A 22,010-nucleotide genomic window follows, 5' to 3' on the forward strand; every position below is an offset into this window, starting at 1 on the left:
CTGCGACCGCAGAGTCTGTGCGCAGATGGTAACTGCCATGTTGACCTGGCAAGTGCACCCACTTGCCAGGCCCCAACATTCCCTTTTTAGGTCGAGCCTAGACAGCGCATGCGCTGTTGCAAGACTTATAATAAACAAAATATGGAGGGTAATTTCTCCTGCCCCTTGCCATTGGTTAATTCTGGCATTGCTCTTCATATGTGGCTTATTGTTGGCTGGCGATCAGTCATGTCATTTCCGTTTTCTGCCGAGGCAGCACTGACTAAGTACAGTTTACTTACGCTGCACTTGTTAGTTCCTTTGAGAACTACTTATTTTATTTTGCCACAGCAGACGCTTCATAGCTTTGACATACACGGGCCCTGCGCATTATGTATAGCACAGCGCCCACATTCATTAATTACAACATGCTCGCCGTGCTTTAAGTTTAGCTTGGTATTATTTCTTTCGGAGCAGTATTTACGGGCCCTGCTCATGCTGTATTATGTTATGCCACCTCACAGACTGCGTTTCACCCACTGCCCTCTGCGCCGTGCCATGCTGGACGCTCTGGCCCTTTGCTGTCTGCTCTCTCTCCTCCAGGAGGGCCGGGCCCTGCCGCTCTACCCCAGACACAGCCCAGTGTCCGCCCGGCACTGGGCCACCGGAAGGCCCGAGGACATGGGTCTCAGCGTGGACTACAATGACCTCGGCAGAGCAGACCCGCGGCATCAGTGCCTGCACATGAGCCAGCCCTGAAGCAGCGGGCACAGCAAATTGGCCTCACTGGATGACGAAGCCCCTTTTAGGCTCCGGGTGCCCCCTGCTGACTCGGGACCCCCCAGGCCTGTCTTTCCCCACCAGCATCTCTTCCACAACTTCAAGAGGATTTACAGCTGCTGTAAACTGGGATTCACCTGCAGGAAAATCAAGGGTCTCCATGGACGAGTAGTGCTAGGTAAGTGCCACTGTCTACAGTTCGACTCCACTTGGTCTCCCTGACCGGTAAACAATCACACGGGCAGATTTTATTTCTTTATTTTACTTGGAGTAACCAAGGCTGTTAAAATCGCTTCATACGACTGCGCAGTAGCCTCGGAGCGCATTTACCGGCCTTTGTCCCGAGACATACATTGCTAATTTGAAATTCCCTGAAAATGTTAACATTACTTAAACTTCCCATAAATAGCAGAATCTCCCTAAGTTTCATTGAAACAATGTCTTTACGGGTTGCCGGAATTCTTCCTTCACTGAATTCTTCATAGGACCACTGGTCTCGCTGAATTTGATTGTCCAAACTTGTAAAAATGTCGATGTTGTTAGTGCAAATAATCTCTGTTACCCCACCCCCTCCCATTTCTCATATATGAGGTCCTGTTTTGATCAAAATGAAATATTTTTGATGTATGTAATATATTCTCCCAAATCACACACATTAAAAATAAGTGTAAGGAAAACGGTATTTAAAACCATCTGTTCAAACTTTATTCAAGGTATCAGGGTAAGACTCTGCAGAACAGAGCTGGCTCTATCAGGGGGCCCCTGAAAGGCTGGGGCCCTGGGCCAGAGCCCACTTTGACCACGCCTGAAACGTCTCTGGCTACAATATTCCGACGTGCATTTTGGCGTTGCATTTTTGTAGCGCACAGCACTGCTATGAACTGGGTGGTGTCCATGCACATTGAAGCCCCATCACCACTATATTTCATTGTTATAGTTTAGATTGTGTATCATACTCCTTAATGCATTACACCCAATCCTATTTCAGGTATTACCAGCGCCATGAGTGTTGCAGGTTTGCTGTTTGCTAATTCCCCAACACAAAGTAATCACTGGTTGCTTCAAGGTGTTCCCAATATAGATACTAGAATAGGAAGAAACAGATGTACAATTCATTTGATACAATATTCACCAGAGGGTGTTTTAGGTATCTCTGCATGATGCTTGAAGTAGCTCTGAAACACCCTTCTTAGACTGAAGGGGTAGCAAGCTGGAAGTGCTTCAATACCAATGCTACAATAAAATAAAATGCAAACAATGAATACTAATTGCAGGACCCGCACACACCAGATGGTTATGGCATTCTCCATCACTTGCAAGGTACTGGGGCCTCGAAAGCCCTCTGTTAATACGGTCTAGCTATCAATAGCGCAGCAGGTGCAAGAGCAGGCCCAGGGATTTTAGGGGCCCCCTGCATCCCACTCATAGCTTTCTTGTTTTTACCAAACCAGATGACAGGGGGATATATTCCTTGCTTGCATTAGGGCCCTTGCGGGAAATAGCGCTCTCTAATTGAATTGCACCTTTTATTGCGCATTTGGCACACCTTTTCACTCCGAGGTGTGTAATCGACTGCCTGGAAAAAGCTTGAGAGAGTGAAGCTTCGTAGGGATATATACACTGTGCAAAGTAAACTCAGCCCAGGACCGTTTTCCGAGTACATGCAAGAAGCTCTCTAGAGGGAGGCGGTGTTCTAAACTTCTATTGGCGGCACAGTGTCCTGTATGTTATACGCATGCGTCAGTTGTGCACGACACCCAATGTGGCCCAAACTCTCACAAAATGCTTTCTGTCATATATTCTGGGTTTCAGAAATGTAACACTATCAGAATTAGCGGAGAAAATTATTTTAAACGTACCTCACGACTTTATGCTTTCAGTAGCCTCAAAGCCATCCGTCAACTTCTGAGGTGGCAGTCCAAGACGGGAGACATAACAAGCATTTGCAATGCAATTGGTCTCACATTTACACAAGTTTAAGATATTGGCTTTGTAAATGACAAAGCCTTTTATTTATGTTTTAAAAACTAAAACTAAAATAAAAGGCAGTGTTATTTGCAATGTCAATAGCTCAAACTTGCATACATGCGAGACCTATTGCATTGCAAATGCTTGTTCTACATGTCAGTCACCCTTAACCTCTTCAGTGCCCATGACGAGATAGTCTCGTCATGGAGCACGGTCGCGCTGTGCCCATGACGAGACTATCTTGTCATGAACCCCACCCACTAATACAACGCCCGGCAGAGGAGGGGGAAAGGGCGTGGCACAGAAGGGGTTAAGGTAGACCCAAGATACCCCTTTGGGCAGGGTGCTGTGTTTGTTAGAGGTAGGACAGACATGTACTGATGTGTGTGACATGTCCTGGTGGTGAATTACAGTGTATTTTGTTTTTCACCATTGCAAGGCTGCCTGTTCCCATAGGACAGAATGGGGAGTTTGTTTATACCATCTTATAAACATAACTACCCCTGGGAACAAGGTAGAAAAATAAAGTTTAGTATGTCTGGACTCAGAATGTTAAAATGCACCTTTTAGTGAAGATGATTTTTACATTCTGTGTTTGAAAATACCACTTTTAGAAAGTATGTATTTTTTTGCTTAGCCATCCTGTGTGCCTTTGCTGGGGTTGTGGCTTCTCTGTCTGGCTTTGGGATGACAGGGGCTGGAGAAGGGCAGTGGTTCCAGAGAGCCAGATGTGTCAGGGCTGGGTTGAATAGCCCTGGGCTGCATTTAGAGTAGTAGGAGGAGATTCCCATGCACCTGAATGGGCCTGGTCTGCCTTGCACAAAGCCATCTCCATTCCCTGCCAGGAAGCTTCACCAGTGAGGATAGAACTGGTTTGGACTGGGTACAGACACTCTCTGCCTTCAGAGAATGAAGGATTTAGTGGTATAAATATTGGGGCCCAGACCCCAGAACTTTAGAACTCTTGTGGACCAAAAAGACAGCCAAGAAGAATAGCTGGAGAAGCTGTGAGGAGGAACTACCACTTTGCAGTGTGCTTTTCTGTGCTGGCCTGCAGTGGCTGCTTCTGTCTTGGGCAGTGACAGGACTGGACAGAACTTTCTTCAATCTCTTTTTGTGAGTTTCTCCAAAGGCTTGAGGTAGAGTTTGTCCCCTGTTCAAGAAGTCTCAGGAACAGCAAAGACTTCAAATTCTCCTGCCCTCAGCACTGGGGACTGTGTGTTTTGTGCTGCAACATAAAAACAACCTGATGCCGTCTATGACGCCGGTGCTGACTCTGTGTCCTGAAGGCACCGCAGAGGGCCCCGCCGCAATGCCGCACCGCAACCCTGGTCTCACTGACGATGCCTCCCGATGTCCCCACCGAGCCGCTGCTTGCACCCTGACCTGTGGGCACTGCACTCCACAATGCTTTGCTCCACGCCGTCGCTCTGGTATCCCAGATGACGCCGCTCCACGTCGACATCGACGCCGCTGCTTGCACCCTAGTTCGAGGGCACCTTTCATAAGTTACACGACGCACGTCATCATCCCGCACCGCAGCCTTGGCCTACCGACGCCGGCACCATCGACTCCAGTTCGTCAGCCGACAACTGCGCTTCAGCAACAACGACACTACTGCTTGCACCGTGACCTGCAAGCACCGCGAAGAGCCCCGCTGCACTTCGCACCGCAGCACCCGACGCCAGCCCTCCTGACTTCAACCGCGAGGAATTCGATCTGCAAAGCGAGTGACTTCAAGGGCCCGACGACTCCTGCACCGAACCCCCGGAATCGATGCCTGCGGACGCTGTGCTTTCGGAGCTCAATGAGAGGTCACCAACACCCTGCATTTCTAAAGTTACTGTTTTGCAGGTATCCCCGACACCGTAGCTGGCCCACAGCGCTGCGGTCATCCAGAACTGTTTGAAATTTGCTGTTCTCAACGCCGTGATAGCCCCCAATGGAGCTATTGACTTCAAGGAACTTTATTTTGATAACTGAAGATTTTTTTGTACTGTATTGTGGATTTTTATTGTTTTTAGTCTTGTCTTAAGTATATAAAAATATTGGATATTTTTCTAAACTGGTGTGGTATGCTTTAGTAGTGCTTACACTGTGTTACTGTTGGTTATGTGCAAATGCTTAACACACTGCCTCCAAGATAAGCCTGACTACTTGTGCCAAGCTACCAATGGGGTGAGCAGGGGTTATTTTAGAAGTGTATCCCCCTTACCCTGAAAAGGAAGAAGGGTCCCTACTTGGACATATGTGCAAACCATTGCCAACTAGAGACCCCAACTTCTAACACAAGCCATATGCAAATCAGTCTTGACCCTGAGCCCAATGGGAACAGTCCAGCCGAACTGCCAGGCCAGGTCCTCCCTGGACTGGCAACAAGAATCCTAGGACCAGTTTCGGGGTATCACCTCTCATCAGTTTGGCTAGCTTGACTCCAGTGACATGGAGAGCACAGGACCCACGTGTGGGCATACCCATCCCATGCCCAAACGAGGGTCCCGTGCTTTCCATGCCACTGGAGTCAAGCTAACCTGGCTGATGAGGGGTGAAACCCCAAAACCAGTCCTAGGATGCTTGTTTCCAATCCAGGGAGGACCTGGCCTGGCAGTTTGTGCTGGACTGTTCCTGGGCGTAGGGTCAAGATTGAGTTCCATATGGCTGGGTTCAAACTGAAATGGCATGGGAAGCAAAGAAACAATGGATTTAGCCCTAGATCTCTGAACAGCAGCCACGGCCCGTATAGGGCGTGCCACTGAGCGGTGACGTGGGGTGGGGTGGGGCAGGAGGGGGGTTGTAAAATGCGTGATACGGACGATTTCAGGTAAGTAATGAGAAAAATAAATAAAACGAATTTTGTTGCGCGTGCTGCATCGCATTGGCAAAAGAGATGATTCTGAATATTAAAGATTCAGAACTTGTTATTAAAATGAATGTTACAGCCGATAGCATCCTGTGAGGGAGGGTTCTGCCTGTTCTTCGGCTGACAAGACCTTACAGACCTTGAGACCACCTATGTAAGATGAACCTACTCCTAAGCAACCATGGGATACGGTAGCAATAGATATTTTAGGTCCAGTGGGAATTTGTCAGAAATGTATCATTGTCCTTATGGATTTGCTTTCCAAATGGCCTGCAGTAACCATTGTTGACAAGGTTGACACCACTACTGTTAGAATTTATGGACTCAATTTTCATGTCATAAGGTTTGCCTAGCTCCGTTCTCAGTGATAATGGGGTGCAATTCGCTTCCAATGCTACCAAAGAGTACTTCAAAAAAGTGGGGTAGCACAGAAAACAACCTCTCTATACAATCCAAGTGGGAATAGAACCATTGAGAGGTTCAACAGAGTGATTAAGGGGTTTATCCAGTCTTCGATAATCAACAAGTTGGATTAGGGAAATTCAATTGTTCAAAGCTGCTGGAGCATACAGAGTTACTAAACATGATGCTATGCAGTTAGCCCGTTTCAAAATTATGAAAAGGCGCACCCCCAAGTCTTAGTACACCCCACAATGGTTATGTAAAGCTGATGTACAACATTGGTCCCCGGAATCTGTCCAGCGTAGACTGGCTGATAATCACTCTAGAACGAAGGTGTATTATGATGCGAAACACAGTGCGAAACCTGGTAATATTAAAGTGGGGGATTGGATTTGAGTAACGAAACCAAACAAACTAAGGAAAGGAGAGAGGCGTTATTTTGAACCAGGGGAAGTAGTAGAAGCTCTTAAAAATGTAGTTCGGGTAACTAATGGCAACGTTTGGAATCTTAAACGTGTGGCTCCTATTTCAAAGAAACAGGGGGGGTGGGAGGGAGTTCCCAGTTACGATCAGTAAAGATTTTCAGTGGTTGGAAACGTGTGATGAGAAGATAAATGAGGTTAACACTAATGAGGAGAATGTGGCGGAGGATGTTGTTGAGGAAAATACAGAAAATGTAAAAGAGAATGATTGAGATGATTTTGCGGAACAACTTATGTCAGACTATTTGTGTGATAATGATATAGTTGGGGAAGAGGAAGGAGAAATGAGAGCAAACATGAGGTGAGAAACCCCTCGAAGTGGCTGCAAGATTACGTACACGACGAAACAGAATTACAAGAGTAGATGATCCTTCATTTTCTTTTTCTCCTTTTGTTGCCAATTTTTATGCTTATCATATTTTTAGGTCTCGCACCTAGCGGTGCAGTGTGCAGCTCTGCTCGCGCAGCGCGAGACTTTTTGTAGGGGGGTTTGAAAACAGGTCTAGGAATCGCACACGCTCGTGCGTGTGTGATTCCTTTTGGGTCACGCTATTGGCCTTTGCATGCTTCTTTGTATAAAAGGCAGCACGCAATTGGCCAAAGGCGGGCGCATTGCTCCGCCCATGGCCTATTGGTGTCTATTACACGCACCGCTGACATGTGGTTTCCATTATCGTGCCCAGACACGGGCGCGATAATTGAAACCACATGGCTCGCTGTGGCGTGCGCGCACCACTCGCTGGCTTGTTGTCCCTAGGTAAAGGGAAGCTCACAAGATGTGATTTTTTGTTGTCTCTAGGTAAAGGGAAGCTCACAAGATGTGATTTTCACCAAATTCCACTGGTAGCGTTTCAGTTTCCGCCAATCTTAATTCACAACCACTACTCTGGAACATGATCGGAGTGCGTTTTTGGAAAAGTTGTTAATTTTATGCTAGCGCGTGAAACAATAGCAAAATACAATAGGAAAAGGTCATCATGAGGATGGAATCACTAAATAAGAAATGGTGATTTTAGTATGCCTACAGTCATTGTCTAGTGAGTTTTCGGGCTATCGGATACAGAAATGACTGCACGACATGTGTTGATTTTACGATGCTTTCTCAAAATGCCCATGCATTCAAATTCCGGGTTGATGTCGACAGCCAACCATTCTTCCATGCATTGAGGATGAGGTATTGTCAATGTCATGATCAAGAGGAATATCTTCAAGCTACGAAGGTTTAGACTTCCACGATAGAGGAAACATTTTCTTTAGAAAACTGAAAGGGTTAAATGCCAAAATCTAATGTGTAGGAATGGCGAAAACTATAAAAGCAGGCAGCATAAAATGCATTAGACAGAATGCCAAACTATTCCCCTCCTGAACTGCCCACTAAATCCGGCTATGTTGCATGAAACCCTTGAACTTGAACTGCAGATTTTTCACTTGGCTGCAGTTTCTCCTCCATACCCGAAGGGCAGAGCGTTTCATCTTCCCCGGTGAGTCATGGCCGCACCTCTTCCCTCCATACTGACTGACAGAGAGCTCTGCTTCCACCATACCCCCGGCCAAGACAGCGGCTACCCGCCCTCCAGCATGTAAAGTCCCCCGCTCCTCTGCCTGCACAGGGCTCTACCCCGCCTAATACCTACACCCTGTCTTGCGCATGGCTTCCCCTCTGGCTGTGAAAATGGCGGCTGGCCTCTCGGCGCTGACTGGAATGTCATTTCCGCCCGTGTCTTCTCATCCCCGGGGGACGAGCGACGAGGCTCCGCTGGGCAGTATTTCAACGTTCACGCGCCCCTTCCTTTCGTCGCAGCCTTTCCCTGCCCATCGCAGCTCATTCCTCTACTAGTGACTACAGGGGGGAGCGACCTTTGACCCTGTCACCAGGCAGGTCGCACCCCCATCTGCCACGCAGCCCCCTGTGGGTTGAACCTCCGTTGCCGCTTTTGCCGCCTGACTGCTCGCTCCCTTTTCTATTCTGTACCCCTGCGCTTGGCTTTCTGTGCCACTTTGTTTTTTTCATTCTGTGCCCATGTGTTTTGCTTTCTGTACCCCTGTGCTCGGTTGTCCCTCTCCCGCCGTCCTTTCCCGCCGTTTTTTCCCGGATTTTCCCTGGGTTTTCCCCTGCCGCTGAGCCCCTGCGGCCCCGCCCCCTTCACTCCCATTGGCCGCCCCGCTTCCACCTCCCAGCTGTTCCTCCCTCCCTCTGCCCTCATATGGAGGCCGCGAAGCGGTGGTAGAGAGCGACCTTTGACTCTGTCACCAGGCAGGTCGCTCCCCCCATCCGCCACGCAGCCCCCTGTGAGTTTAACCTCCGTTGCCACTTTTGCCGCCTGACTGCTCGCTCCCTTTTTTATTCTGTACCCCTGCGCTTGGCTTTCTGTGCCACTTTGTTTTTTTCATTCTGTGCCCCTGTGTTTTGCTTTCTGTACCCCTGTGCTCTGTTGTCCCTCTCCCGCCATCCTTTCCCGCCGTTTTTTCCCCGGGTTTTCCCCCGCCGCTGAGCCCCTGTGGCCCCGCCCCCTTCACTCCCATTGGCCGCCCCGCTCCCACCTCCCAGCTGCTCCTCCCTCCCTCTGCCCTCATATGGAGGCCGCAAAGCGGCCACCCAGCGGACGAGCGCAGCGGGCGCGCCTAAGGCAAGCCCGTCTGCGCCCGTCCGTGCCTGAACCGCACCCAGCACCAGAACCCCTAGTCCCCGCACCCCCCGCAACGCCAGACTGCACCCTCCACGCACTCAACTCCAGACGAGACCACCCCTGCTACCGGGCCACCTCGAAACGCACCCAGGGGCCTTTCACCTGCCGGAACTGCAGATTCACCAGCATCCAACCCTCCACACCACCAGCCAGAGAACCCAACCACCTCCGCTGCATCCTCCTCAACACCAGCTCCGCTCGCAAGCACGCCATCGAACTCTGGGACCTCCTAGACTCCACCGCCCCCGACGTCGCCTTCCTGACAGAGACCTGGCTGAATGCCACCTCTGCACCAGACATTGCCATAGCCATCCCACAGGGCTACAAGATCTGCCGCAGAGACCGCACCAACGCAGTGGGAGGAGGAATCGCCATCATCCACAAAGACTCCATCACAATCTCAACAAACACCGACCACCGAGCACATGCACTTCCTGATCCACACCGACCCCAACACCACCCTCAGAGGAACTCTCATCTACAGACCTCCCGGACCCCGCCCACAGTTCAGTGACACCATCGCCGACCTCATCAGCACCCACACCCTCGCTTCCACGGACTACATCCTCCTCGGGGACCTGAACTTCCACCTCGAGAACAACAACGACGCCAACTCCACCGCCCTGATTGACAACCTCGCCAACCTCTGACTCAAACAGCTCGTAACGACACCTACCCACGCCGCTGGACACATGCTCGACCCCGTCTTCTCCACAAGCCCTCACGTCTCCTTCAACCACACCACTGAACCACACTGGACCGACCACAGATGCGTTCACTTCACCTTCAGGAAACCCACCACACACCACCGCACCCAACAGCTACCACGCCGCTGCTGGGGCAAGGTCACCGAGGACCAACTGACTAACGCCCTCGCCCTGAGACCACCCACTGACCCCACCGACCCAGACACCGACGCGACCAACCTCACACAGTGGATCAACGACTGCTCCAACACCCTCGCCCCTCTCAAGACCTCTACAACCAACCACACCAACAAGAAAGCCGCCTGGTTCACCGAGGACCTCCGGATCTCCAAGCACACCTGTGGGAAGCTGGAGAAGAAATGGCTCCACGACCGAACACCAGACAACCACACAGACCTCGAGCGCCACCCGCAGACACCACCAACTCATCAGGACCGCCAAGAAGACCGCCTTCAAGGACCGCCTAGACAACAACGCACACAACACCAAAGAGCTCTTCAGCATCGTGAAAGAACTCTCCAACCCCAGCTCCAACACCAACGACATCCCGCCATCTCAAGACCTGTGCGACTCCCTGGCCTCCTTCTTCCACCGCAAGATCACCGACATCCACGACAGCTTCAACTCCGACCCCCCCCGCACCCACCACCGAGTGCACCACCCCTGCGACTACCACTCGCACCAGTCGTCTGACCTTCTGGTCCAGCGTCAGCGATGAAGACACCATCACAACCATGAACTCCATCCACTCCGGATCCCCATCGGACCCCTGCCCTCACCACGTCTTCAACAAAGCCAGCGCACCCTCGCGCCCCACCTCCGGAAAACAATCAACTGTTCCTTCGAGACAGCAACCTTCCCAGAAAGCTGGAAGCACGCCGAGATCAACGCCCTTCTGAAGAAGCCCAAGGCGGACCCCAAGGACCTCAAGAACTTCCGGCCCATCTCCCTGCTCCCTTTCCCGGCAAAAGAGACCGAGAAGATTGTCAACAAACAGCTGACCCGCTACCTCGAAGTTAACAGCATCCTGGACCCTTCCCAATCCGGTTTTCGCAGCAACCACAGCACCGAGACCGCCCTCATCGCTGCCACTGACGACATCCGGACCCTGATGGACAAAGGAGAAACAGCCGCCCTCATCCTCCTGGACCTATCAGCAGCCTTTGACACGGTCTGCCACCGCACCCTATCAGCACGCCTCCATGACGCCGGTATCCAAGAGAAGGCCCTGGCCTGGACCACATCCTTCCTCTCTGGCAGAACCCAGAGCGTCCGCCTCCCACCCTTCCGCTCCAAAACCACCGAGATCATCTGCGGCGTCCCACAGGGATCCTCCCTCAGCCCGACGCTGTTCAATATCTACATGGCCACCCTCGCCCACGTCGCATGACAACACAACCTCAACATCATCTCCTACGCCGACGACACCCAGCTGATCATATCCCTCACCGAAGATCCCCACACCGCCAAAGCTAACCTCCACAGAGGAATGAAGGCCGTAGCCGACTGGATGAAGGACAGCAGACTGAAGCTGAACTCAGACAAGACGGAGGTCCTCATTCTTGGACCCACCCCATCAGCCTGGGACAACTCTTGGTGGCCCACGTCACTAGGCACAACACCGGAACCCACGGACCACGCACGCAACCTGGGGGTCATCCTCGACTCCACTCTCTCTATGACCAGGCAAGTCAACGCCGTCTCCGCGTCCTGCTTCGACACCCTCCGTATGCTCCGCAGGATCTTCAAATGGATCCCCCTCGACACGAGAAAAAACATTACCCAGGACCTCATCACCAACAGACTCGACTACGGGAACGCCCTCTACTCAGGAACTACATACAAGCCCCTGAGACGACTCCCAACGCATCCAGAACGCCTCGGCCCGACTCATCCTCGACACCCCCCGCCGCAGCCACATCACACTCCAACTGAGGCCTGCACTGGCTCCCCATCAACAAAAGGATCACCTTCAAGCTCCTGATCCACGCACACAAAGCACTGCACAAAACCGGACCCACCTACCTCAACAACCGACTCAGCTTCCACAACCCACCCGAAGCCTCCGCTCAGCCAACCTCGCCCTCGCCACAGTCCCCCGCATCGGAAAAACCACCGCCGGTGGCAGATCCTTCTCCTACCTCGCCGCCAAGACCTGGAACACTCTCCCCACCATCCTACGACAGACCCAGGACCTGCTGGCCTTCAGAAGACTCCTCAAGACCTGGCACTTCGACCAGTAGCACCCTCCCCTCCCCAGCGCCTTGAGACCCTCTCGGGTATGTAGCGCGCTTTACAAATGCAGTGATTGATTGATTGATTGTAGAGCGTCTCGCGGGCTGAAGCACCAGCATGGACCCACTTGGTGCACTAACCTGTAGCCAGCGAGTACCCGGCTGCGACGCACAAGCGATTTTCTGGGACGATGTAATTAAGGGATACTTTGTTTTTAAATGTTGAAAAAAACAGCAGCAAAGCTTGCACTTTAAGAGGAGAAAAACAAATGCCTGCTATGCCAGTAAAAGTTGTAGGGCACTCAGCCTCTCTGCGAAAATGCATTTGTTGTATGCAGGACAGTGCCCCGAAAGGAAAGCTCCCCACCCCATCCTTGCATAAATGTGGCACCCCTCCGCTTTTGTTTGACACTGCATACCAGAACTGCAGCTACCTCCTCCTCTACTGCTTGGTATTTGAAGGCATTTTTAAAAAATATTTTGCAGATTTATTAGCGTGAACTCGACCCGAAGGTATTGAAGCACTTTACATAGGCACCAGTTACGTTACACAAGGAAACATTTGTTTTTTGGTCGACAAGGGCAGATTAAGTGATTCGCCCAGAATCACAGGTTGCTGAGCTGACACCGAGGTTCCAACTTCGTTCCTCAGCTCCAAAGTCAGCAGCTCTAGCCGTGAGGCCACATCCTCTCCCCTTTGCATTGTGAAAGTTAGTAGAAAAGAAAACTATAATTATGCACTATTATAATTAAGACGTTCACTACTAACGTCTTAATTGTAGCATTGTATAACTATAGATGTATTTTCTCCTAACTTTCATTGGTTCCATGGTCGTGACAACATCACAACCTGCAAGAGGCATGGGGCACAGATCCAGCATTTGCAATGCAATAGATCTCGCATTTGCGAGAGTTGTAAGCTATTGGCATTGTAAATGACAATGCCTTTAGTTTATCTGTTTTAAAAAACAACACGTAAAAAAGGGCATTGTCTTTTACAATGCCAATAGCTGAAACCCTTGTTTAATTATCTTGCGGGTAGCACAGTCATGGCAGAGGCAGGGTCACAGATAATTAAAAGGTCTGGGGTAGCTGAGGCGATGAGCACGCCACTGCCGGTCGCACTCCTGAGCACTCCACTGCCGCTCGCACTACTGAGCATGCCACTGCCACTCGCACTACTGAGCGCGCCACTGCCACTCGCACTACTGAGCGCGCCACAGCCACTCGCACTACTGAGCACGCCACTGCCACTCGCACTACTGCAGGCTTGCCTCGGTCTCTCTGAGGTCCACTTGGCCCCAAAAGCATTGGTGGCTGCGGACTCGCCATTATGAACCTGTCACCACGTAGCAGAGGATTCCAACCAGCTGCTGCCCCTGGACCAGGTGAAGCGCCTTGGCACCTCCAAGGACCTAGTGAGTACCGCAGCGCTACTTCCCTTCTCGACTACTTGCTTCTTATGCTGTGAACATGCTGCCCGGGGCTGCCATTTGCTACCCCATACCCACCTTCCCCATGTCTGTGTCCCTAACTCACTGGCCATCCTTCTCCTCGTTGTCTATAATCCTGCCCGCTCTTATCCTCGTGTCTGTGTCCCTGGCCGCTAGTATCCTCGTGTTTGAGCTCCTGTCCTCATGTCTGTGCCCTTTCCCGCTCCTGTCTGTGCCCCTATCCGATCCTGCCCCCCTGCCTGTCCCTGTAGCCCTGCCCATAAACCCATACCCAACTGTGCCCTATGTATGTGCCCCTAACCCCATGCCCGCTCCTGTCCTGGTGTCTGTGTCCCTTTAACACTACCAATATCTGTATCCCCCACCCCCTAACCTCTACTGTCCTCTGTGTTTGTGTCCCTGACCACTCCTGCCCCGGGTGCCAGTAGCCCTGTCAAAAACACTCTCCCCACCATTACCTGCTATAGCTGCGCCCTGCCACAACACACAACCTAATACTACCGCGGGCTCTGTATGCCTGTCCCCACCCCGTGCACACTCATGCCCCGGTGTCTCTTCCCCTTTCCCTTCCTGCCCCAGTATCTCTGCCTCAGAATTAGTCTCCGCCCCCTCAGCCTCAGTGCCCACTGCCCCTGTGTCAATGCACCCGTATATGAAGCCACTACACTGCCCCATAAGCGTGCTACCAGTGCGCGCGCCGCCTGCTTCAGCGCCTCTGCTCTCACCCTAAACACCAGAGCATATAATCCATGCACGTGCAAGTCCCACGGGATGTGTGTTCCACCGGCTGCGGGAACTCTTACTCTACTGCCCTCTTGCCCTCAATAAACAGCCCTACTCGCTACTGATGCCACTCTAACCTTATTGCCTAGGTTCTTCTACATTATTGCCCCTAGTCACCAGCCCTAGTAATTGCTCCCACATACCACCGGTGGCCCAGCCCTTCTTGCCCCAGTGGTTCTGCCCTATTACCCATAATCACCACCCCTACTGCTCCCTCGTCCCTCCACTAACTCTGTCCTTCTCGCATCTGTGACTCTACTCCCTACCTCCAATAACCACACCTAGTAACTATGCCCTCGTAACTCCAGGGATACTGCCCTTTTTGCCCCGGTGGTTCTATCCTATTATCCCCAAACACCGCCCTAGTAACGGCTCCCGCCTACCTCTCATCGCTCTGCTTTTCCTGCCTCTGTGATTCTAACCCATACCTTCAAAAACTGCCCCTAATAACCACGCCTTCCTAACTCCAATCATACTACCAGCGTGTAGTTGTGCAATATGCAATGTACTATTTCTGGTATGTGTTCCGGAAGCTGCAGTATTAGTGTAGATGGTGTGTGCAGGGCTGTTTTTCACTGGCAAGTAGTTATTTAATAGTCTATATAAGAAATGTTTAATTGCTACTGTCCAGGGGTATGGGGGATGTGTGTCGAATTAACTGTGAACTGCTGTAAGTGTTTGTGAAGGGAGCTCCTATTAGTAACATGATGAAGCCTTTGGCGTATTGACATTCTGATTCTCTTTAATAATTAAGGACACTCCGACCCTCTATTATGTTGTACTTTTTTTTTAATGTGTTGTCTCTATAGCTTACATCGTAATCATATATCTTTTGTTTACCAAATACGTACTCCCCTTGTTCTGTCATCTGTGTGTGCATTTTGTGCCATAGTGGCATACTTAGGTCTCGCATTACTGAAAATAACAGCTATTGGTGTTGCATTATTATTTGCAACGCCAAAAGCTCAAACTTTTACTAATGCGAGACCTATTGCATTGCAAATGCTTGTTTTTAGTATTATATAGTTACTTAGTACTGTTAGGATTCCCATAGATCATACCTCCTTTACTTAAATGAATATTGTAATTGTGTTAAATGTGTTGTAGTATATTGTATACTCTTTTTCCAAATATAAAGGAGGGGGGTGTGTTATGTATGTTGCTTGGTAACTGCATTCTGATGCTCGTGCTCAAGTATCTGAATGCAGTAGAAAGGCAGTGAACAGCTGGCGAGGTCGCTGAAGGAAGTGTACAGGCTGTGCTCCAGACATTAAATGTGTATACATAAACTGCGTCCGGTGCGTTTATACACAAGAACCTCTCCAACCTCATACCCCGACGCCTCCATCATCAGACTCTTGCCCCTCCGTTCCTCCCTCTGGCCATACCTCCACACTGACCCTGGTCCTCCATTCGCATCCTAGCCACCCCTTCGTCCTCATCCTCTTGCATCCTTGGTCCTTACCTCCCTGCCTCTCCATACTCCTACCATCCACCTCTTCTCACCCATCTCAAAATCACCCCTCCATCCAAATCTGTCCCCATCTGTTCATCCTCATTTCCCCCCTCTCTACCTATCCCTCTATCCTCATCCGTACTCCAGCGCATTCCCCCTTCTTCCTCTCCCCTTAAATCCTCATCCCTTTCCCTCATCATTACCTCTCTGAGTTTCTATTTCCACTACCTCTCTACTCTCTCTTTTAGAACTCCATCGCTCCTCCACCATCTCTCCTCACCTTCAGCTCCCCTCTGCTCCATCCCCTTCTCCTGTACATTCTCATTTCCTCCTCATCGTCGTCTCCATCAGTCCGTCTGTTTCCCCTGCACCCAGCCAGCCTCATCTCCTCGTATCTCCCCTGTCCTTGTCTCCCCATCACGCGCTCACTGCCCCTTGCATGCACCCTCTTCGCACTCCCCCTTGTATTCACCTCTTCTTACTTCCCCTTCAATCCACCCTCTTCTCACTACCCCTTATATGCACCCTCTTTTCACTGCCCTTCCATCCACCCTCTTCTCACTGCGCTTTCCATGCACCGTCGTCTCACTTCCCCTTCCATCCATCCTCTTCTCACTGTCCCTTCCATTCATCCTCTTCTCACTGCCCCTTCCATGCACCCTATTCTCACTTCTCCTTCCATCTATCCTCTTCTCACTGCCCCTTCCATCCATCCTCTTCTCACTTCCCCTTCCATCCATCCTCTTCTCACTTGCCCTTCCATCCATCCTCTTCTCACTGCCTCTTCCATCCATCCTCTTCTCACTTCTCCTTCCATCCACTCACTTCTCACTTTCCCTTCCTTCCATCCATCCATCCTCTTCTCACTGCGCCTTCCATGCACCCTCTTCTCACTTCCCCTTCCATTCCACCCATCCATCCTCTTCTCACTGCGCCTTCCATGCACCCTTGTCTCACTGCCCCTTCCATCCATCCTCTTCTCACTTCCCCTTCCATCCACCCTCTTCTCACTTCCCCTTCCATGCACCCTCTTCTCACTTCCCCTTCCATCATCCTCTTCTCACTGCCCCTTCCATCCATCCTCTTCTCACTCCCCCTTGTATTCACCTCTTCTCACTGCCCCTTCCATCCATCCTCTTCTCACTTCTCCTTCCATCCACCCTCTTCTCACTTCCCCTTCCATGCACCCTCTCCTCACTGCTCCTTCCATGCACTCTCTTCTCACTTCCCCTTCCATGCACTCTCTTCTCACTTCCCCTTCCATGCACTCTCTTCTCACTGCGCCTTCCATGCACCCTCGTCTCACTGCCCCGTCCATGCACCCTCTTCTCCCTGCCCCTTCCATGCACCTTCTTCTCACTTCCCCTTCCATCCACCCATCCATCCTCTTCTCACTGCCCCTTCCATCCACCCTCTTCTCACTGCCCCTTCCATGCACCCTCTTCTCACTGCCTCTTCCATCCATCCTCTTCTCACTTCCCCTTCCATCCACTTCTCACTTTCCCTTCCATCCATCCTCTTCTCACTGTGCTTTCCATGCACCCTCTTCTCACTTCCCCTTCCATTCCACCCATCCATCCTCTTCTCACTGCGCCTTCCATGCACCCTCGTCTCACTGCCCCTTCCATGCACCCTCTTCTCACTTCCCCTTCCATCATCCTCTTCTCACTGCTCCTTCCATCCATCCTCTTCTCACTCCCCCTTGTATTCACCTCTTCTCACTGCCCCTTCCATGCACCCTCTTCTCACTTCCCCTTCCATCATCCTCTTCTCACTTCCCCTTCCATCCACCCTCTTCTCACTTCCCCTTCCATCCACCCTCTTCTCACTTCGCCATCCATGCACCCTCGTCTCACTGCCCCTTCCATGCACCCTCGTCTCCCTGCCCCTTCCATGCACCCTCTACTCCCTGCCCCTTCCATGCACCTTCTTCTCACTTCCCCTTCCATCCACCCATCCATCCTCTTCTCACTGCCCCTTCCATGCACCTTCTTCTCACTTCCCCTTCCATCCACCCATCCATCCTCTTCTCACTGCCCCTTCCATGCACCTTCTTCTCACTTCCCCTTCCATCCATCTTCTTCTCACTGTGCCTTCCATGCACCCTCTTCTCAATGCCCCCTCCATGCACCCTCTTCTCACTTCCCCTTTCATGCACCCTCGTCTCACTGCCCCCTCCATGCACCCTCTTCTCCCTGCCCCTTCCATGCACCTTCTTCTCACTTCCCCTTCCATCCACCCATCCATCCTCTTCTCACTGCCCCTTCCATGCACCTTCTTCTCAATTCCCCTTCCATCCACCCATCCATCCTCTTCTCACTGTGCCTTCCATGCACCTTCTTCTCCCTGCCCCTTCCATGCACCTTCTTCTCACTTCCCCTTCCATGCACCTTCTTCTCCCTGCCCCTTCCATGCACCTTCTTCTCACTGCCCCTTCCATGCACCTTCTTCTCAATTCCCCTTCCATCCACCCATCCATCCTCTTCTCACTGTGCCTTCCATGCACCTTCTTTTCCTTGCCCCTTCCATGCACCTTCTTCTCACTTCCCCTTCCATGCACCCTCTTCTCCCTGCCCCTTCCATGCACCTTCTTCTCACTTCCCCTTCCATCCACCCATCCATCCTCGTGCCACTGCCCCTTCCATGCACCTTCTTCTCACTTCCCCTTCCATCCACCCATCCATCCTCTTCTCACTGCCCCTTCCATGCACCTTCTTCTCACTTCCCCTTCCATCCATCTTCTTCTCACTGTGCCTTCCATGCACCCTCTTCTCAATGCCCCCTCCATGCACCCTCTTCTCACTTCCCCTTCCATGCACCCTCGTCTCACTGCCCCCTCCATGCACCCTCTTCTCCCTGCCCCTTCCATGCACCTTCTTCTCACTTCCCCTTCCATCCACCCATCCATCCTCTTCTCACTGCCCCTTCCATGCACCTTCTTCTCAATTCCCCTTCCATCCACCCATCCATCCTCTTCTCACTGTGCCTTCCAGGCACCTTCTTCTCCCTGCCCCTTCCATGCACCCTCTTCTCACTTCCCCTTCCATCATCCTCTTCTCACTGCCCCTTCCATCCATCCTCTTCTCACTCCCCCTTGTATTCACCTCTTCTCACTGCCCCTTCCATCCACCCGCTCCTGCATTCTTTTCTACCATGCGCTTCCAAAAGTTCTCCCGCGTCCTCTTATATCCTCCCCAGAACCTCTCAATCTTCCTTTCCTTCCACGTCTCAATTTCCCCGCCGCCCCCTTCATCGGCATCTTCTCACTTCCCCTTCCATGCACCTTCTTCTCCCTGCCCCTTCCATGCACCCTCTTCTCCCTGCCCCTTCCATGCACCCTCTTCTCACTTCCCCTTCTATACATCCTCTTCTCCCTGCCCCTTCCATACACTCTCTTCTCACTTCCCCTTCCATCCATCCTCTTCTCACTGCGCCTTCCATGCACCTTCTTCTCACTTTCCATTCCATCGATCCTCTTCTCACTGCCTCTTCCATCCATCCTCTTCTCACTTCCCCTTCCATCCCCCCTCTTCTCACTTCCCCTTCCATCCATCCTCTTCTCACTGCCCCTTCCATGCACCCTCTTCTCACTGCCCCTTCCATCCATCCTCTTCTCACTGCCCCTTCCATCCATCCTCTTCTCACTGCCCCTTCCATGCACCCTCTTCTCACTGCCCCTTCCATCCATCCTCTTCTCACTGCCCCTTCCATCCATCCTCTTCTCACTGCCCCTTCCATCCATCCTCTTCTCACTGCCCCTTCCATCCATCCTCTTCTCACTGCCCCTTCCATCTATCCTCTTCTCACTGCCCCTTCCATCCATCCTCTTCTCACTGCCCCTTCCATCCATCCCTTCTCACTGCCCCTTCCATCCATCCTCTTCTCACTTCCCCTTCCATCGATCCTCTTTCACTGCCCCTTCCATCCACCCGCTCCTGCATTCTTTTCTACCATGCGCTTCCAAAAGTTCTCCGGCGTCCACTTATATCCTCCCCAGAACCTCTCAATCTTCCTTTCCTTCCACGTCTCAATTTCCCCGCCGCCCCCTTCATCGGCATCTCCCGTCACCCCACGACCTTCAGCTCTCTCCTCTCCATCCATTGTCTATTGCATTATCACATCTTCGCCAGTCTCATCTTCTCCCTCGTCTTGCCGCCCTTAATGCTCATCTGCCCTCCATCCTCATTTCCTCCCTCGTCTCTCCCGCCCTCCATCCTCGTTCTCCCCCCTCACACCCAACGCCCTTCCTCCTCAGCTCCCTTTCCTCCCACCTTGCGTCTTCCGCTCACTGCCCAATCTGTGCCCACACATCAGTCGCACAGTATTTTGCTCAGTCTCCTCGAATGGGCCTAACCTACTCTCACCTGCTGCTGTGGGACTGCTCAGCCTCTGGGGTGCCTTCGTCCTCTCTCCTCTGAGGGTTTTGAGGGTGCGGAGCCATTGGAAGATTGAAAGTCGAGGTACAGCACGCGGGAAAGAAAAGGCAGACCCGGGGTACAGAAGTACATCAACTTTAAGACCCAGAGCAGACTGTGAGGATACTCAGGATAGACGAAACGCCTTTGCTGCGCGGGCAGCCGTCGCACTCTGGGGGCTGGCCCATGGCGCTGGCACGGAGGTCTGGCTGAGAGCCAGACGCCGCTCCCGCTCCGAGCCCAGTCCGGGGACCCGCCACCTCAGCTGATGGAGCCGCTCCATGTGAGGAGCTTTTTAGGTCTCGCCTGACCCGGCGCATGCGCTGGTCTGGCGAGACTTTTTGAGAGGGCTCCAAAAAGTGCTACCAGGCCAGCCTAGAGCTACAGTGCATGTGCGTGGTCATGTGCTTGCCCGCGATTACTTTCACTTTCGCGGCCGCATGGCCGCTTTGATGTTTGATCACGATCACTTTCCCGGCCGCGATGGCTTGTTTTTTTGTGTGTTTTAAATGCAGCCTCCTTACATTTCGATCCTTATAATGTAAATATACATTAGAAAAGTTAAAACCTAGCCCTCTTAAAAGCAGCTGCGCCACCTGGCTCTTGCTGCTGCTACGTGTCTCTCCAGTATTACCGTGTGTGCGCAAATTCTCTTCACTAAACCGGTTTCCCTGTTTGCTTAATGCTCTTTTCTCCTCCCCAGATTGTTTCCCAGGTGCTAGCCACACACCTCACAACTCGAGCACTACTTCCGTTTACATAAGGCCTCAGCCAACCCCCTCGCCTCTTTAATTTGACAGCCTTGATTCAACCTGGGTTTATGTTACTTTCCTCAGTTTCGTTTCTCTTCCGACACACTAATCCCCTGTTGCAAACGGGCCTGGGGTTTCGCTCAGGGCTGGTTTGCCTGCGGTGCTACCACGCCTGCGCAACCCGAGCCCCGCACCTTCCTGACTCACCTTCCTGACTCACCTCTCCGACTCGCTGGTTCAGGGCGGTTTTGTTATTGCGAGCAGGCACTCCGTTGTTCCCCGTGACGCATCTGTGCGCTACGTATTTCAGACCAAGTTTGCCTGCTCACTGAGTACGCCAAGCCTTGGATGGGGACACTGCCACCGCCCTTAAGGCATCCAGTCCAACTTTCTAGAGTCTTAAGAACATCAAAAAGTTACCACGGCCATCCGGCGCTGTATTTTGGATTTTAAATCGGCACATTACTCAGTGGCTCTATAAGAAACCTGGAACCGTTTGTTGAAAGGTAGCCAAGAGTCCTTTGGGTCTAGTGATTTCGCATGACCAATAACAAACCATAATAACTCTTTCTCATTTTAAGAGAACTGACTATTGGCCATTACACTATTTTGTATTCCGCTCTTTAGGTGGGGGAAAATAAGTGAAGGTACTCCCTGTAGGAGAGTAGGGTCTGCTATCCTATGGTCACCCCAAATTTTTGCTTTTTGCTTCACTGGTTTTTGACATATTGAGGCTGTGGGCCTGCCAATCAGACCCCCAGCCTGCTGTTCTCTCTACTAAATTGACACTGTGCACCCTAGGTGCATAACCTATTGGAATTGGATCACCCTGTGAGCCCCTGTACCAGTGTACACTAGGTACCCAGGGCATTGGTGTATCTAAGGCCTACCAGGGGCTGAAGCATGTATTATGCCACCCCTGGACTGGCCTAACAAATTTGAAACAACTGGCTGATCACTCAGCTGGGGTAAGTTGGTGTAACCACCTCTTACTTAGGTGTAGTATACCTATACCTAACCTTAAATGGGACACATGTTAACCTATAAGTCA

At 51.6% G+C, this 22,010-nt stretch overlaps 1 protein-coding gene across 1 annotated transcript in view; it reads right to left on the minus strand.

Moving 5' to 3' along the window:
• Positions 1 to 20,601, minus strand: part of LOC146859324 (purine nucleoside phosphorylase-like) — a 161,987-nt gene extending 141,386 nt beyond the window's left edge. The window contains exon 1 of the mRNA XM_085649986.1: positions 20,157 to 20,601. Coding sequence (XP_085506112.1) covers positions 20,157 to 20,233 — 77 coding nt within the window. The 5' untranslated portion in view covers positions 20,234 to 20,601. The remainder of the gene's footprint in view (positions 1 to 20,156) is intronic.
• Positions 20,602 to 22,010: the final 1,409 nt, after the last annotated feature.

The sequence above is a fragment of the Triturus cristatus genome, chromosome 3_2 (assembly GCF_964204655.1).
Source record: "Triturus cristatus chromosome 3_2, aTriCri1.1, whole genome shotgun sequence".
NCBI classification, from domain to species: domain Eukaryota; kingdom Metazoa; phylum Chordata; class Amphibia; order Caudata; family Salamandridae; genus Triturus; species Triturus cristatus.